The sequence below is a fragment of the Chiloscyllium punctatum genome, chromosome 38, assembly GCF_047496795.1.
Source record: "Chiloscyllium punctatum isolate Juve2018m chromosome 38, sChiPun1.3, whole genome shotgun sequence".
NCBI classification, from domain to species: domain Eukaryota; kingdom Metazoa; phylum Chordata; class Chondrichthyes; order Orectolobiformes; family Hemiscylliidae; genus Chiloscyllium; species Chiloscyllium punctatum.
In genome coordinates, this window is record NC_092776.1 from 29375806 (window position 1) to 29395605 (window position 19800).

Below are 19800 nucleotides of genomic sequence, written 5' to 3' on the forward strand. Positions count from 1 at the left end.
CATTACACTGGACAGATTGCTGAAGAACCAATTTCTATGTTGTAACTTAATGTATTTTTCTAATTTAGTTTGAAGGGATAAACTAGGATTTTGCATACTTCAACTTTCTACTCCATTGTCAAAACCATATTAAATCTCACCAACTTAAATTCTCAAAACTCCACGACCCTAGGTTTTATCCTTGTATATGTACAGAACCATTTCTTCCAGCTCACCATTAAGCAGACAGAATTTTCTATTTTGTAGCTAACACCAGAAAATAAATTTGAGGTTTGCATTAAAGTGGTTCAAATTTAAAAAAAACAAACTTTAAAAAGCAGCGTTCCTCATGAAGAAAAAAACTAATAATTGTGCTAATAGTATTTACAAATCCTCTACTTTAGGGCTGGTGAGCAATTTGTCTCAGGCTGACTTGAAACATTCACAAGAGCTGCTTCACAAGACTGATATTTCCCTTCTTATGAAGTACATGACTTGTGCTCATCAACCACCGTCTCTTTCCTCACCCCAACCTAACCCAGCCCAGCCCTAAAACAACATAATGATCTTCTGTCATTCAGCATATTTTATTGAGTTTTAATAAATGTACAGTCAGTTCTGCTATAATGCAGTAGTTGTGTTCTTGTGCAATCCCTTGTTACAACAAAATTGTCTAATAGCACCACCATTATATGCTTTAAAACTTCTTGCTTTAGAAACAGTATCCCAATTCGTCAATTGTGTTACAGCAAATTTGTTGATGAAACACACATTATAGCAGAATAACCTGTATCTACTATATAATGGTACTTGCCCACCTCTTAACTAATTCTCCTCTTTCCACCCTCCAATCACCACACATCAAGATAACACCTCGCCCTGATCCTCATGCTATCAATAGATTTGATTCCTTCGCAGTCTGGAATTATCAATTTGCAAACCCTTCTTCATAGTTTCCAAAGCTTAGTCCTGTAGTTGACTCCAACATTGACCTCCATTGCCTCCCATCATCCAGTTTGGTGGAATTGTCTTGTACAGATTTTATTCCCATTTTCTGAACGCATTCAGTACATGCTGAACAATTGCATCTCTCCCTTCTCTATTGAGATCTACCCCATTTGTCTTCAGCATCATTATTCAATATTTATCTGAACTCCTAAATGACCTTTGTCTGGCAGCGAGTCCTGAATGAAGCATAGCCCACTTTAGTCCAAGGACAAGTGTTTAAGAATCTGTCCCAAGCTTCACTCTTGACACTAACTCCATCCATTTCTGCTATTCTCAATCTAAACCAGTCGACTTGTAACCATGATGTCTCCTCTGACCCAGAACTAAGGTTTAGAAATGTCATTCATCCATCAGGAACTCTATCTCCATACATAAACACCAGTAACTCCTTTGCATACTTTTCCTACCCATATTTAAACACTGTTCTTGCTCTTCTTCCATTATTCATCTATAATCAACATTTCCAAAATTTATCATCCCATCCATAACTTGCAATGGTTCATCACCTCCAAATTAAAAACAAAATCTTTGTTCATTACATCCATAGTTGGCTTCAGTCAATCTCATTTAGGTAAAAACAATGACTGCAGATGCTGGACACCAGATTCTGGATTAGTGGTGCTGGAAGAGCACAGCAGTTCAGGCAGCTCTTTGGATGCTGCCTGAACTGCTGTGCTCTTCCAATCTCATTTATACTGTCACCTCCAATTTTGTAACCTCTCAAGACTGTTAACAATGGGGTAGTCTGATGTTCTGTGGAGGTTAGCAGGTCAAGCAGATTTTACATGGGGTACAACAATACTTTTCATAACTCTACAGATGCTGAGTCTCTCCAGCATTTTCTCTTTTCATTTCAGATTTTCAATACTGCACTATTTATCTTTGACTAGCATCAACAGAATTTTACTTCAGGTCAAGACTTCTTTCAATGCTTGTCATCCTACCCTTCTTGACCTGAAGTTTATTTACTTACATGCAGATTTTGAAACATCCCAGGATGTTTCTCCATCATAAAGGGCACAAACTGCAAATTGTTGTTTGGTACATGCATAGAAAGGACTAACGGGTGATTTCAGTTCAAGCCTGAGCTAAACAAGATGACTCCATTAGATTTTTAAATTTCAAAGCACTAAGGTTACAGAGAATATAAAACTACACTACAACCTCAAAAGTGTTGCCAGTTTTATATTCAGAGAGCAACTGTTATAGATTCTGATCAGAAGGTATCTATAATTGCTGCACATGACACACTCAGTCCTATAATTTTAAGTTCTTACAACTTTTAAAATTTTAAACGCACATATGAAAATGTATTTTGGGGGAACACATGAAATGGGAGGAACGCATGCAATGGGAAAATAGTTCAGTAGTTGCACTTATAATTAGTGGTACTGTTTCAGTTTAAACTACATTAATATAAATAACAACAGTGCTGATTTTGCTGAGACCAGTTCGCTCCAATGGCAAGTTCAGCTGATAAATAATGTTATGCATACAAACAATACCAGCAGAGATAACAAGCCGCTGGCAAAACAGGCTCATATGAATATGCTCTACACCCTTCCTCATTTAACCCAATTAATATATTCTTGTACTCCTTTCTTTGCATGCACTTATCTAGCTCCTATTTTATTACATCTATGTAATTATATTAACTCTGTGCGAGCAAGTCCCACAATCTAACCATTTTCTGTGTAAACAATTTTATGTTGAGTTTGCTTTAATAAATCCAATGTCTATTTTGCATTTATGATTTATAAATTTGGTTTTGCAGTTGGAAATATCTTCTTTGCCTACCCTATTGAATAGGTTCACAATAAGACCACTACTCAATAGGCAACTACTCAACTCTTCGCTTTTCAATAGAAAGGCTCAGCCCTTTAGATTTTTCCTGATTGATGTAACCTCAGTTCAGTATCGCTGTACTAAGTTCTCTTTTGCACTTGCTGCAGTATCTCTATTTCCTTTTTATATTAAGACCAGAACAATTTACAGTACACCAAAAGTTGTGTACAAGTTTACACAAAGTATTTCAATTCTACCCCTCTAGAAATGAACCCCAGCATTTGATTTAATATACAAAGCCATAAAAGCTAATTTGTATATCTGCATCACTAGATTCCTCTTGCACTTTAAAGCACATTTGTTAATAACACACCCATTAAAATTGATTCATATCTTTCTATATTTTCATTTTTTCACAAAACTACAAACCTCAATCTCTTACTCAATATTTGAAATTGTACTTCTGATTCAAGAATTAAAATAGTTTATTTAAATTAAGTAGACAACACCAATTCTTGTTAGAAAATTATTATACAGTACTGCTAGACAAATCTAACTTAAAAAGCTAAATCTTACATAGACTTGAGCAATATGTGCACACTTGACATTAATATGCAGCCTCCCCTTTCCAAAGGTGTTAGTATACAGGGCAACCTCGATTATTCGAATGACACAGGCGGGGACTATTTTGTTCGGATCATCAAAAGTTCGGACAACAGTTTACCAGAGCATTGGGACCTTCAGCTCTTGTTTGGATAATCTGAATTTTGGATAATCGAGGTTGTACTGTAATTTACATCGGCTGTATACAATACCCAGGTAAGGAACAGACAAGTAGAGTAGAATAATTAGAATAACAACAAGGATTTAGTTTATTCAGTATGGAAGGGAAAGTAAAATTAAATCAAGCAGATCTAGGATAAACTCATTTGGTCAGGTGAATAGGGTACAAGATTTTCTTCAATTCTTTACTTGAGATCCTGTTCTTCACCAGCAACAGCTAAAATAGATCAGACATTTCCTAAGGAATAAATGCAATTTTCATTTTTCTATTGAAACCTGGTTGCCATTGACAAATCAAGAAAATAGCCCTCAGTAAAGATATGGTAGAAACCAGAACCCATAATACCAGCAAAAATAAGTAACTTTACAGGGAGAAAGAAGTACTTTATATGGCAGTCATGAATCTTCCAAGAATGTTCAGATTCATTCTAATGCTCCAGCCAAGAATTCTTCAATATATTTCTTTAAAAAACAAAAAACACACTGATTTCTGAACAGAACCTTAATGGAACTTTAAAATCAACTATGTTATTAAAATTAAAATACACACGTTTAAAATTAATTCCTAAGAGATTAGCAACAATGCTGTAATTACCTCACCATTCCTAGGCTAGAATTTAAGTGGATTCAGAGAAAGATAAATTTTGACTCTAGTGAAGATTGATTGAAAGAGTGTAACGTGGACTGCATTGAACATGGTTGCAATGATAAATAACTGCACAAGCAGATTTGCAATTAAACCACCTGAAGTAGGAATAAGGCACCTGAGGCAATCATTTTGCCACTCAAGCTCATTCTACCATTTTGTGATCTAACTCTGCCTAACTACCTTTGTCCAGAAAATCCCTCAGGATCTGTGATTTTTGTTTCCAAATTGATTTTGGTTTTAAGATTTACAATAATTTCAGAAAATGTTAAATTCAATGTTAAGATTTTTAAGATTTCTTAGTTCTAGGTACTCTAACTCCATTTTTTTTAAAATTTTCCCTTACTTCTTCCTTTAATATCTTAAAGATCTTCTATCAAATCATCCTATAAACTATCTAAATTCCAAACAATGCAACCCCAGTTGATGCCTACCTTAGTTTAACCCTGGAAATCCACATTACCATTCAAATAAATATAAGATGTACCCTTCCAAGGTCTTTCTTGTTAGGGCAATAATGCATCATGCATTTTAAGAGAAATAAACTGAAGTAAATTATTTCCTTGTTTTCTTGCTTGATTCACCTTTCCCAACTTTTAAAATATGTTTAATAGCCTGTTCATGGTTTTTAAATACATATGGTAGACAAGCAGTGACTAAGTAATTAGGTCATTGGCAGTCTGGAAAATACCTTAAGTTTCCTTTAAACAAATTGACAATCGAGTAATCTAGTTTTTATTATAGTTTTACAAAAAATTGAAATAAATTTACCATTTAATAAAACAAGATTAATTTTGATTAATTTTTAATAACTTTATTAATACAAATAACATTAAGTTTGCTTATGTTGACCCCTGGCAAAATGACAAGCAAAATCATATTGGTTTTTACATTTACAACCACATATATTACACTGAAATGGATTTTCATAACCATGACACCCCATGTGAATAGTGTAAAGTATATTGTCTGCAAAATACATGTCGCAGTGTTGGCAATGATGCAGGAGCTGTGGATCCTGGACTTGAATTGGAGGTGCAGGAGTGCTAGGTTGGCTGTTCGTCATGCAGGGTGAACTCATGTGAGCACTGCGCTCACTGTTGGGGCCTGGCACTGGACTGAATGTTCTTTGATTGTGCACAGGATGTCTATCAGGGCTAGCATTGGATGAGCTTTGAGCCACACTGGAAACTACAGTGGTAACTATTGGTGCTACAGACTGTGGTATCAGATAAGGCTTTTCATCTCTGCATGTCACATCAGAAGATGCTGGAGTTTGGTCTTCTTGTGAAAGGCTGGAAAGCTGGCCAGCTAAGGCAGAAAGCTGATTTAATGGATTATCTACCATCATTTCCTGTACATCCCTTGAGATTCCACTAGTTTGTGCTTTTGTCAGACCCTCATAAGATTCAGCTGAGATGTTATGAGAATACTCATCAAGGTAATCTGTTGTCTTCTGTGTCAACATGGAAGGTCCAAAGTTATTTAGAGGTCTTCTTCCATAGTTCAGGGAGAAGCTAGATTTTTTCTGCAAAATTCCCATCATTCTCTTATTGGTCAGTGATGTCCTGCGTCCTTTCAGAGGAAGTAGTTTATGCCTGCGCCTACGATGGTGGGATAAATTACTTTGATCACTGCAGCGGAATGAGCAAAGCTCACATTTATATGGTTTTTCACCTCTATGTGAGCGCATATGTGCTTCAAGATGACGCTCATAAGCTGAAGCAAATGGACATAGATGGCATCTGTGGGGCTTCTCACCTACGTGACAAAGAACAAATCAGCCAAGTTATTATATTTTTTCTCCTAAAGAATTAATATCTAAGCCAAATGTGAAAGGATTTCTCTCCTTCCAACTGTAAATTAATATTACTCAAATCCCAGATGATTCACAGAATCTGATTCTGATTCTGATTGAAGCAGCGGAAAGCTTCAAGACTGGTCCTGTTTCTATGCTGAGTTAGCTGATCTCAGTTCATACAATATTCGAAAAGCCTGTGATTCCAGGGATGGAGTCCAGAATTATCTTTAATATAATTCAAAGACTCATGTTGGGAAATTAATGTATATGGGCCAGTCAACATGACCTGACATTTGAAAAAATTATAAATATGGACTGTTTAGTTTCAATTCCATTGTCCCACTTAATACTTAGGGCTTCCATGGTTGGAACTGGCTTCAATAAAAAAGCATCAAAAACAGACTTAACATGAACAGTGGCAACTTGGTCCACAGGTTAGTTTTGTTTAAACGAAACCAACATAGACTAAACAACAAACATCTTATGCTAAAATTAATAATTTCCTTAAAGGCAATAAACAAGCAGCAAGCCCCATGGGGAGTTATGAAAAGGCCTAATATACTTTGAATGGCACTGTTAAGAATATTCACGTTGGAGATGGAACTTCACCAAAGAAAAATAAAAGAAAGCCTAAAAATATGCTTCTGTTAGCATGGAATACATAATTAAGTTTGTATTTCAACAAGATTAGTTTCATCTCCTGACAAACTTAATATGCATGTCTGATCTGAGGCTTAGGACTCTGTCTCCCAGGAAGAACAAGCAACCAATGACAATACGAAATGAAAAAGCGTGAACGCAACTCAGTATTTGTCCATGATTTCCCAGAGGCCCTATGCTCAATGTCACATCGTTGTTATTTCTCTTAAAAGAAAGAAATCCAATAACAGGAGAAGAATAACGTACAATTGCAGATCTCGAAAGGCTATTTCTCCCCCTACCTCTCCGTTGAGGTTTTAATTTCCTATTCAAAGAAAGAGTTCTCAGATGCATCATACTGTGAACTTTACACCAACATTAGGAAGCCAGGCATACCAAAATGATACCATTTCAGTTCAGAGTACCTGCACAGATGTTGTTACTGAAGGGAGACATATAGTAGCAATTTAATAAACATTAAAACTAACTCCATAATGGCCAAAGGTTTGCTAACTCGATTCATGTGATCTAAATTAGAAAATAAATTTCTGGCGATTATGCATGCACATGCCATCAGGCTACTTGACTCCTCTATTGTTGCACTGCAACTACCTTGCAGAGAGGCTTGGCATCATCAATGGTACCAAATTGTAGAAGTCACTCAATAAACTTGCCAGGAAAAATTAAAATCAGTACATCAAGAGCAAATGAAATTTTAATAACACAGTGAATGGTGATCACTACCAAGCTTGAAATTCAAATCCCATTTTTGGAACCTTTGCTGTAAATGCCAAAACTGGGGGCTATAAAGATGCAGGTATGCATGGAGGATAATGAATGCTGAGAAAGAGGTTATTTTTATTTTTTAATCACTGTAACTGACATGAAGGCTCAGAGCATCAAGATGGGCTTTAAATGCTAGCCTCAGTGCCCAGTGAACTTGCAGCTGCCTCTGAATTTTTTCTTTGACCAGCATCCTGAAATTAAAATCTAAAAGTTTAGTTTCTCCAGAGTCAGATTCCCAGAGGGAGGAATCTTTCTGATTTTGAGCTCCAAATTGAGAATGAAAAAGAATCATAAGTCAGTTAGGATTCTTCAATCGGATTTGAACAGGCTTGCTGTTTAGACATCAAGCTCCTGTGCAAACTGCCTCAAAAACTTTCTAAAGTTTGTGGTCAGCTATCAGGAAAATAAGTGGCAAGCACCATTACTGTCAACGAAATAAAAATCCAGATCAATATAAACCAAGAAAAATGTACCCACTAAGGTTTCAATTTTTTGGAATCTGACATCTATTCTTTCATCAACATTGATTCAATAGTCATCTTTGGAAGAAAAACTGTGTATACATTATTACTCTTCAGTAACCCCAAATTATATAATTGTCCTGGACATAAGGTTATGTTCCAGGATACATTTGAGTTTCAAAGCAAACAATGTTAGGAAGCAGAAACTGAGGACCCATTACAAATTATGCAAAAGCTAAATTAGCAAAAAAAAGGTAACAAACAAGAACTGTGCAATGCTGTACACTGTCTTTTCAAACCTCAAAGTACATTAAAACCAGATTGAGTAAGCTGTCTGAAATGCTGAGGTGAAGAGAAATTAGACAGTCACTGAAGGGATTTTTTTAAAAAAACCTTTCATGCAACAAGAATATCACTGGTAGGTTATCCAGCCCCATGTGCCCTTTAAGTTGTGGTGGCAAGTTTCCTTTATTATCCAGTGCAGTCCATCTGGTGGACTTGCACTCAATACGGTTAAAAAGTGAGTTCCAGATTTTTGAACCAGGGACAGTGAAGCAACAGTGATGTATAAAAGGAACCTCTATTATCTGAAGGACCCGAAGAAAACATTACACGAAAGAAATGTTTAAACCCTGAAAGTGTCTTTTGTTTACACTGATTAAAAATCTCTGTTGAGACCAGTCCTAAACATAGCCCAGGTACTGTCTCCAAATGACTGACCTCCCACCCTCTCCCATACATAGACATGAATCCTAAACCCCCTTTCCCCAGATATTCTCTCTAACGTTATCCCATACAGGGCAGAGGATGGGTCTGGGGGGCAGGCAGAGCCTATTCTCCTGAACCAGGAGCAGACTTAATAGAAAACCCCCAAGCCCCAGAGGAAAGGCATTTCATCGATTAACCGAATAATCAATTATCCAAACGAAATAGTGCCCGCCAAACCCATTTGAATAATTGAGGTTCCTCTGTACATCCAACTCAGGATGTGTGTAACTTGAAGAACGTTTAGGAAATGGTGTTCCCTGGCACCTGCTGTCATTGTTCTCATTGTTCTTTCAGCAATAAAGGTTGCTAATTTGGAAAATGCTTTAGAGGTAATTCTGGCAAGTTGCTGCAGAGAATCTTTTATGTTGTACACAAGGATATCATGTGTAGCTGTAATGGAAAGAATGAATGTTTAACGTGCGCCATTCAAGCAACTGGTTAGTCCTGATAGACACTGAACTTTGAATGTTGTTAGGGATGTACTTAGCCAGGCAAATGGAAGCTATTCTATTATACCCCTCATTTATGCTTCTTTTCCCCCCTGGGGGTATATGGGAGAATACACTTTTTGAGGAGTCCACCCTCTGACCTGACCTTGTAGCCACAGAACTGATATGGCTGCTTCAGGTTAATATTAATGCCTAGGATATAGATAGTGGGGGCAATTCAAAAATGATAGTGAATTGAGTGACATGGGAAAATCGGCAGATTCTGTTGTTGAAGATGGTTATTACCTGACACGTGTGGCACAAATGTTACTTGCCACTTGTCATCCCAAGCCAGAATGTCATCCAGAACTCACTGAACTCAAAAAAAACTTTCACTGGGTCATTAAAAATACTAAATATTGTGCAGTCAAACATCTGCATTTCTGATATGATGATAGAAGATGTTTGTTGACAAAACAGCTGATGATTAACACCAGGGCATTATCAAGGGAAGCTTATAGCACAGTGATAATGTCCCTACATTTGAGCTGGGAGACCTGGTTCAAGTCCCACCTGCTCCAGAAGTGTGCAATAATATCTCTAAATAGATTGATTAGTGAACTTTGGGGCTCTTGTGAGGTTATGACAGTGGTCCTACCTGTGTGCAAGGAGAGCTGGCTCAAATCCCATCTGTTCCAGGGGCTTATCACATGTCTTAACAGGTTAATAAAAGTAACTATTGAGGAACTTAACTGCATTGACAATGTCCCTATCTCTGGGCCAGAAAATCCAGGTTCAAGTTTCACCTGGTCCTGGGGCAAGGCATTATATGCCTGAACAGGCAGAGTAAAAAATATCTCCCTGAGGAGCTTTTGCATCAATGTCCTCAGAGTGAAAATATTTTCCTCCTAGAAGCTTCATTTGTGTCAGGTATGATTTTACTTCCCCAATTTCCATTAATTTCTCTTTTGTTAGGACTACTTGATGCCACAGGTAAATGGTCCCTGGATATCAAAGCAGTCATTTTCATCTGCAGTATTTAAATCAGAGTTTGAGACCAAAAGAAGTGAAATGTAAATGAAATTCAGTAACATTAAAAATTAAGTTAATATAGAAATTTGGTGTTAACAAAACTTTAGTTTCCAAAATAAAAAGGAATTGAGCTCCAAAAGAATTCCAAAATTAATAAGGTGATAAAACTGAGATTGTTTCAAAAACATTTTATCGATAGTACAGAGGACTGGTTAGGTCAGTTAGCTAGCATGTAATTCAGAATACCACCAACAACATGGGTTTGTTTCCAATTCTAGTTGAGGTACATTTGGAACCTTCTCACCCTGCTCATGAGCGAGAAAGGCAATAGCAAACCAGTAACCAAACGAACAAGGCTCAGGACGAAGCAACAGATGAGTCAAGAACCTGCCATTGTGCAGGGCACAAATGAAGCAATGGCCTGTGGATAGACTCAATTTCACCAAATCAGTTCTTTGATTAATTCAAAAGTAGCTACTTGACTGTTGTTGTTTAACACAAGATATTCTGCTATGTAGTCTATTACCTGTGTGCATTCTGGTATGCTCCATCAGTCGTGCTATCCCTTTGCTGGCATAGTTACAATACTGACACTTTAATTTTCCATCAACTGTCCTTTCTGGCCCTTCTCCTATTAATCCAGAGCCATCATCAAGAGAAACTTCAACTGAAGCATGGTGGATTCCATTTTGATGATTTTCTGTCCCAGCTGCCAATTAAATTGGAAGCATTCATTAAGACAACTGTATACATTTTAAAAAATCTAGTTGAAAGTATGAATACAAACCAAACCAAATACTAAATTCACTTAACATGAACAGCTCATACATATGTACACAAAAATACAAGACAATAAATAGATTAAAGTCAGTGGCAAGGTTCTTCTGAAAATTAATTGTTGAAAATACAGGATACAAATTGTGTTCTAAAGGTAAGAGTATCACAAGACTTATGTAAAAAATGAAATGTGAACCCAGTGAAGTTATACAAGACTGAATGTACGTGAAAAAGGTGAAGCAGCATGCAGTACACTATAGCTAGATGATCCCACAATCAACAGATTAAAGCCCTTCAGTCCTGCCACATTCAGTTATAAAAAAGGTACTGGACAACCAAATAAGGTTTTTTTCCTTTATTCACTCATTCATGGGATGAGGGTGTCAACAACTGGGCCAGCATTTATTGCCCATTCCTACCCAAAGGGCTGTTAAGAGCCAACCACATTGCCGTAGTTCTGGATTCACACATAGGCCAGAACAGGTAAGGATGTCAGTTTCATTCCCTGAAGAATATTAGTGAATCAAATGGGCTTTTCCAGTAATCAATAATGGATTTGTAGTCATCATTAGACTCTTAATTCCAGATTTTCTTTTAAGTGAATTCAAATTCTACTATCTGCCATGTTGGGATTCAAACCTAGGTCCCCAGAACATTATCTTGGTCTCTGAACTAACAGTCCAGCGTTAATACCACTAGGCCATCGCCCTCCCCTTAAATAATTAATGAATGCATTGCACAACACTAAGTTGAAATATTCTAGTTCAACTTCAGACAGCTAACAAGGACGGATAGAGTCAGCAACAAGGGAATGAAATTTACAGAGGGACTGAAGACAATATTCAGCTGGAGGAAATTTTTGTCCATGTAGTAATGAATTTGAAACCACAAGCAACATGACAAGTTAGTGTTAGAGTTAGTGGAACAGATAAGAGAGGTAGTGGTGGTGAGAACAAAATATGCGTGAACAAAGTGTTTTGAATGATGCTAGGTACAGCACATGTGTGAAAAATAGAAGAGATAGCCAAGAATTGATTATATAGGCAAGAATAGCATGTGAAATCATCTAAGCTGATTTCATGGATTTGACTAGATGGTTAAGAAACTAAGGAACAAAGCGAGTGTAGTAAGATATCGGAGAAGCTGTAGTACAGAAGGATGTTGCTGTCAAGCATTACAAGTGCTGAGATAAATGAAATAGGATACTTTACCAGGATCACAGTCACTTAGGATGAAAGTTTGACTGAGCTAGAGGCTGATTTGGACTATGACTGATTCAAACACGAGATTTCAAGAATGATGTGCAAAGATTTGGAAGGCATCATATGTTTAGTGACGTGAAAAGGTGAGGCTGGAGATGGGGAGGTACTTTCACTGAAGTTTCAAAATAGAAATGTTTTTAACATTATCCTCCCATATCGCTTCGACTTCAATGCACTTAGTGCTTTTGATTTGTTTTAATTATACACTGTTCTAATAACTTAGTGGATAAAGGCAAAAAATAAAATGTAATTTGGATAAGTCAGGTGTTAGTTTCAATTAGTCTAGAAGTGGGATGCAATAACTAGATCACGCTGAATTTGTGATCAGTGTTCAATAATCCTTGTAGGAATCTGCATAGCAATACTGTACAGGACAGTTTGGAATTTGGCTACAGTTGAACAGCTGACCACATGTCCAGATTCAACGTAGAAAGTAGTCACACATTACGTACTGAAAAACTGTTAGAACTTCAAATTACATCTGAAGACATTACATCTGAAGCAAGAGAAACTTGGAAAAAAATGTACAAATTCATCTTTGCACCATACATGACACTGCATAATGTACTTCAGAGAAATACAAGTTCAATTTCATGTGAAAACCTCAGATTTCTTCAAAGGAGATGTTTTTATCTGCAGATCTATTGACTATATACAAACAAAAAAAATTAATCAACTATATAAACTGATTAACTGCTAATCCTTCTGAACTGTGAAAACTCAAGGGTGGGCTGTAATATGATATCAAGGGTAAATTGACAGTATAATGTAGCCCATCAAGCATGGTAGAATTGCACCGACTAGGAACGTTGGGCTTTTTAAGTCAGAAAACTCTTGTCAGCATGATATGACGACCACTTTTAAAAATGTTTACTTCATATATTAATTCCAAGAATCACAAAATACATGATGATTGCCTACACACTGAACATTTGCTTAAACATGACAAAAACACAAATATATTGATTTTTAAAAAATTGTCACGCATAGCATACACAGAAACCAAAAACCAAGGTTTTCTTAGTTTTGGGGACTATTAAACCTTTGTACATGTATTTAGCTCGATGGTTGCCACATTCTCAAGAATCGTATTATTTCCAGAATTCTTTTTGTTGTTTTCAAACTGATACTCAACTTGGTATTTCAGTCTACTTTTTATAGTCAAAATAATCTTTAAGGCACAATAGTAGACAATTGTTTTAACAGATAAGGAATACTAACTAATAAGGAAATTTGAGTTAGTACAATGAATATTTTCCTTCCTTACCAGGCTGAAGTAATTCTGGGTCCTTATCATTACACACTGAACCAGAAATCATGTTTACATGCTGTGTTTGCTGAGTGAGATACTCTTGAAAGTCCTTGACAAAGTCTACAGAATCATTTCTCTTTTCTCGCATATTCTTACCCTTGATTGAAGCTTCTTTAATTCCTTAAGAAAGAAATACAATTAACTATTTCATATCCACAAGTGTTACAAAGTACTTTAAATAATTCAGTGTGTGCTTGTATTATTAAGATTTAATCATCTTTTCAACAATGGTCTGTTTTATTCAACGAGCAGTCTGGAGTAAATTTTTTCTTCATTCAACCACTTTCTGGTTCTATTGCAAATATTTATCCATCTACTTCCATATCCCTACCTCACACCATTAACCCATTCCTCCAGATTTGACCAAATTCTGACATTGAAAATATAAAGTATCAAGTTCCAAGTACAGCTTATCTTTTATTAAAAATAAAGAAGTTTGCAGTTGCTACATTGATTTACATGCAGCAGTACAAAGAGCCCTGATTTATTAACATCTGACCTACGAATGCTCATATTATGAACATAATGTCATGCAGGGTGTATTAATATTAATTTTACAGATTCAACATGCAAATGCTTTCTCATACTTAAACAGGTGTTTCATATAGTCGTGTAGTGTGTTCCAAGTTGTGTACAAACTGACTTATGAATGGGCTCAAGAACCCGTTTGCAATTCAGGGACTGTCTTTACCAGAAATTACATCAAATAGATAATGCTGGAATTACTCAGATCAGATCCGCTGAATACTTCCAGGATTTCTTGATTTTATTTCAGATTTCCAGTGTCTGTCTTATTTTGCTCTCTAATGTTCAGGGCCGCTTCACAAATTTTGGTTTATTTTACTCCTTGGTACATTTAAATACTTATAGGAATTGGAACATCGCCATTAATAATGCATTTTTTTTAAAAAAGAAAGGCACAGAATTCAAAGAGCCCAAACGGGTGAATGGATTTTCTCCTTGCCAGAAATTTTATTTATGATCAGGTTTACCAAAATTTAGAGCTATACTTAAGTGGTATAAAAACAAAGCACCATTGAAAACTTATTGCACAATATTTAAGTAAATACTGTAATTTGGAATGTATACTGCATGGCAAATATATATAATAAATGAAGAACACTGATTAGCTCTAGTTTTCTGTAACATGATTTCCTAAAGTATGCTACAGCTTCCAGTTACATTAATTTTAAGTAGGAAGTATTTTATTTTTTTGTAATTACCCAGCTTTCAAATAATAATCAAAACATTAAAAGAAAGTATACTAAGTTAGCTGCAGACTAAGCATTTGGATGCCTTCCTAGGAATACCTTAGAAATAGTACAAGTCTGTGCTGCAGACAGCCAGGAATTATTTTATTTGATTTATTTCCCTTATTAGCCTAAACACGTGCAACATCTCTTCCACTTCCACCTCAATTAATGCATCAACAAAAAAAATGTATATATAATGTGGTTAATATCACCACCTCTTTAGATTGCCTCTCTCCTCTTTAATCACATACTGAAAATATATTAGTTTCAACCATAGTTTTTCCCCTCCGATATCAGGAAAGTCACAAGTAAAATCCAGTGAATATATTGTGTGGTCCAAATTGTGTTTGATATCCTTTGGATTATGAATCAAGTTTAGGAATCCTTGTGTCTCCAAAATTTAAAAACACTTATTCCAATTCAATTAATTGTTTACGCATGCACGTAATCAACTTAACTCTAATGGTAATCACAAAAGAAAATCTGCTTCAAGTTCAGTAAAGAGTACCAAAAACAATTGAGGCTCTCTTTTAAGGCAAAAATCTCCCCAAACATTACCTACACATGCCAGAAGTAAAACTAACCCTCCACAAACAGGATTCTCTCCCCTATGGATAAGCAACTACACCTACAAATAGCTTTATTCCTCAGCTCCCTTTATGTAATCTGTAGCTATAGTGTCAGTTTCCACAATGCGTCAGTTTCTGTCACAGCATAATCAGCTCTTAACATATTAATTGTAATGAGCTAGAACACTCAGGTAGAACTTTGAAAAGATGTGTTTTTTTTCCTCTTGCTTGAGACTCCATAGCTTCATTAATTTCTTCAACTCCAGCTTTGGTCAAGTTTAACTGAGTATTACACCATCTAGACCTAGTTCAAGATGACTTGCAAATTCTATTTGACTCCAATAATCATTTGTTTCCATATTCACCTCTGCCCCCTTAAAAGGGGAGATGGTGGCAGTGTGGTAATGTTACCAGACCAGTAATTCAGAAGCCGAGGCTAACGCTCTGGGGACATAATTTCAAATCCCATCTTAACGGCTTGTGGAATTTAAATTCAATAAATCCGGAATTCAAAGCCAATCTCAGTATTAGTGGCAATAAAATCAGTCCTAAAAGAACCAGCTGGATCACTGACATCCTTTAGAAAAGGAGCTCTATCTTTACGTGATCCACATTCACAGCAATGTGCTTGACTTAACTGCCAGTTGAGATGGCCTAGTAAGCCACAGTCCAAGTGCAATTTGAGATGTGCAACCAATGCTGGCTTTGACAGTGACAAACATCCTATGAACAAAATAAACAAACAATACTGTAGCTGCAAATAACATTTATACTCGAGTTACCATTAGATTTAACTTCTCCAAATATCCTCTGCAACCCATTGCAAGCATTAGTTGTTCTGCCTATTGTTTGCTCCAGCCCAATTACTATACTCAATCATTCAGTATGGTGTTTGACAAGGTTCCACATGGTAGATTGGTTAGCAAGGTCAGATCACATGGAGTACAGAGAGAACTAGCCATTTGGATACAAGACTAGCTTGAAGGTAGGAGACAGAGGGTGGTGGTGGAGGGTTGCTTTTCAGATTGGAGACCTGTGACCAGTGGTGTGCCACAAAGATTGGTGTTGGATCCACTGCTTTTTGTCATTTACATAAATAATTTGGATGTGAACATAGAAGGTTAGTTAGTAGGTTTGTAGATAACATCCAAATTGGTAGTTTAGTGGACAGCCAAGGTTTCATCAGAGTACAACAGTACCTTGATCAGATGGACAGATGGAGTTTAATTTAGATAAATGTGAAGTACTGGTTTTTGGTAAGGGAAAATCAGAGCAGGACTTAATGGTAAAGTCCTAGAGAATGTTGCTGAACAAAGAGACCTTGGAGGGCAGGTTCATAGTTCTCAAAAGTAGAGTCGCAGGTAGACAGGATAATGAAAGCGGCATTTGGTCTGCTTGGCTTTATTTGTCAGTGCATTGAATGTTGGACTTGGGAGGTCATGTTGCACCTATACTGGAGATTGGTGAGGCCACTTTTGGAATACTACATTCAGTTCTGGTCTTCCTGCTGTTGGAAGAACATTGTGAAACTTGAAAGAGTTCAGAAAAAGATTTGCTAGGATATTGCCAGGGTTGGAGGGTTTGAGCTATAGGGAAAGGTTGAATCGGCTGGGGCCTATTTTCCCTAGAGCATTGGAAGCTGAGTGGTGACCTTATAGAAGTTTATAAAATCATGAGGGGCACAAATAGGGTGAACAGATAAGGTGTTTGTTTCTCCCATGGTAGTGGAGTCCAAAACTAGAGAGCACAGGTTTAAGGTAAGAGGGGAAAGATTTAAAATAGTCCCAAGGGTCAACTTTTCCACAGAGGGTCATGCATGTATGGAATGAGCTGCCAGAGAAAATTGTGGAGGCTGGTATAATTATAAAATTTAAAAAAGGTATCTGTTTGGGTATATGCCTAGGAAGGATTTAGAGGGATATGGGCCAAATGCCAGCAAGATTTATTTAGGATATCTGGTTGGCATGGATGAGTTGGACCGAAGGGTCTGTTTCCACCCTGTACATCTAACTCCATTCGTCAAATCCTTGCACAACCTCACTTGATCCTACTTCTTCAGATTCCTCAGTTACATGTCCTAGCCTGCAGCTATTGACTTTTCAGTGCATCTTCCCCGAGTGTTCATAGCGCAGCCTTCCTCATTACAGTCCTACTGTCTGGAATTTCCCCTCCAAACCACATCTGTTTACTACTTCTAAACTTGCTATCCACGTCAAAAGCATCAGCAAACCTAATTTTTTGAATTTGATGAAGTGCAACATTTACAATTTTATAGGTGCACTCAACAGCATTACAATTGCTAGAACATGCACCAAAATGCTGGGGATTACCAACCAGATGCTTAAATGGACTAATAAATTAAATGCTGAGACTATGGGAATTCTGTAATTATTGTGTCACCTCCCAACTCCCCTAAGTCTTTCCATCATTAAGTCATAAGTCAAAAATGTGATGAAATATTTTCCACTTGTTGAGTACAACAGACAAGAAATTCAACATGTTCAAGAGGAAAGCAGCCTGTGGGATCAACATTCCACCTAACATAACAAACATTCATTCACTCTATTCACCACAAGTTCACGATAGCTGCACATCTACGAGCTTGCCAAAACTCCACTGACAGCACTTTCAAGCCCATGACCTCTATCATCCAAAACCAGGAGGTGCACAAAACACCACTGCCTGCAGGCTCCTCTCCAAGACATACACCAATCTGAACAAGTTGTATATCACTGTCCCTTTACTGTCACTGAGTCAGAGTCATGAATCTCCCTTTCCAATAACACTTCACATACAGGCTGCAGCAATTCAAGACAGCTCACCAAATTCAAGGGCAATGAGGAATGGGCAATATGTGCTGGCTTTGTCAGCAACACCTCTATTCCATGAAAGGAAATAAAAGTTATAATACAAGCACTGTAAAGCTTTGGCAAGTACTTTTAAAAATAGATTGGCCTTTTTGGGCTTTTTATTTGAGCGAACCTTTGACAGGAGGACCTTCACACCAGCATTTTTTTGTTTCCTTCACAGCCCGCTAAATACAGAGTAGCTAGATGTACACAGACAGTCTACACTTAGCAGTCAATGAGCAATTTTCCATCTGTACTGAATAACTATTTGAACACACTTGAGGAAGAGGGCTATTATTAAATTATAATATTAATTCATCCTTTATTAAATTATAGTTGCTCTTTGTAATCATTTTATATTTTATCCTCGACAGTGGATTCAACTAATTCCTCAGTTATCAACACTATTATTAGGTACTTGCTTCGTGGTCACTTTTGGAGAAAAAAAGTGACCTACGTTAGGCTCTCTCTTTCACTAAACTGAGTAGGATAATAAGGTTAGAGTGGTGCTGGAAAAGTACAGCAAGTCAGGCAGCTTGATTAAGGGCTTTTGCCCAAAATGTCAATTTTCCTGCTCCTCAGGTGCTGCCTGACCTGCTACACTTTTCCAACACTACTTCAATCTTGACTCTAATTTCCAGCATCTGCAGTACTCACTGTCGCCTCGGATAATGTTCAGCCTTTTCAATACATAAGAGTGCTAATTGGATTAATTGCTGCACTTTTGCCTTCTCCACGGTAAAAGTGTCCTCTGCCAGTCACTCCTTCAACCCTCCAAAACTAATCATCCTCGGCATTAGAGGCTTCGTCTAACCACTTAAAAAGTACGTTTGTGTTTAAAGTGCGACAAAGGTAGCTCATGATCAACTATGTGAGGTTAATTTGCCATCACAGCCGCCCCTCCTGTCGGACTGGGAGAGTTTCGTTCCCTTTTACAAATGGCTGTTGTGGCCGACTCTATCGGAGAGCCCACCCCTTCCCCACGCCCATTGGTGCAACGAGGAGAGACGTCCCCGAGCGCCGTCCCCCATTGGCCGACTGGACCATCACTCACAACGGACCAGGCTCAAAGTTAACATCGGAGCGGCCCACGCTATTTTTGAACATCGACAGACGCGGAATAAAACAGGCACAACGGATCAAAGAAGCACATCGATGGTTAAAAGAAACATAGGATCAGGTGTGGGTGGGAGAAGATCGGAAACAGTCTATCCGCAAAATCTTACAAGTTTTACTTTCGTCCGAAAGCTGAGAGGGCTCGAGCCGTTTCGGTTATTTTTTTCAAACGCTCCATCCGGGAGCTGCGGGATTGTTAAAGCGAATCAGACCACTGCCCCCATCCCCGCCCCCCGCTCGGTGGGGAGGGGGAACGATCACCAATCCCCCAAATACCTTTAGCTTAATTCCACACACTGGTTAGAGGCTTCGAAACAGCAAAACATAACAGCACTCCCCGCCGAGGAGAGAAAAGATGAGCGGGCCAGCTGGTCTGGCGACTGTCCCCGTGATTGGTGGAGTGGGGATGGAAGAGACGAGGAGGCCGCTTTCCGTGAACTCGTTTCCTGAGCCGCAATCCCCCGAAGGCGAAAGGAACAAAAGGCCGGCGTCGATGTCACAGTTGAATCGGGATACACAAACAGACAGGCCGCCAGAGGGAAGTGA

The 19800-nt window shown here is 37.6% G+C and overlaps 1 protein-coding gene across 2 annotated transcripts; it reads right to left on the reverse strand.

Annotated features, from left to right (window-relative positions):
• Window positions 1-4989: 4989 nt before the first annotated feature.
• Window positions 4990-19783, reverse strand: LOC140463488 (zinc finger protein Pegasus-like). 2 transcript variants are annotated; one of them, XM_072557506.1, is made up of 4 exons: window positions 19531-19783; window positions 13423-13587; window positions 10643-10825; window positions 4990-5962 (listed from the first exon to the last, which is right to left on the reverse strand). In XM_072557506.1, the coding sequence occupies exons 2-4, from the start codon at window positions 13553-13555 to the stop codon at window positions 5034-5036; spliced, it is 1245 nt and encodes a 414-aa protein (XP_072413607.1). In that variant the 5' UTR covers window positions 13556-13587; window positions 19531-19783; the 3' UTR covers window positions 4990-5033. The 2 variants fall into 2 exon arrangements, with proteins under 2 accessions (XP_072413607.1, XP_072413609.1); XM_072557508.1 differs by lacking the exon at window positions 19531-19783 and adding an exon at window positions 19365-19455.
• Between the last annotated feature and the right edge of the window lie 17 nt (window positions 19784-19800).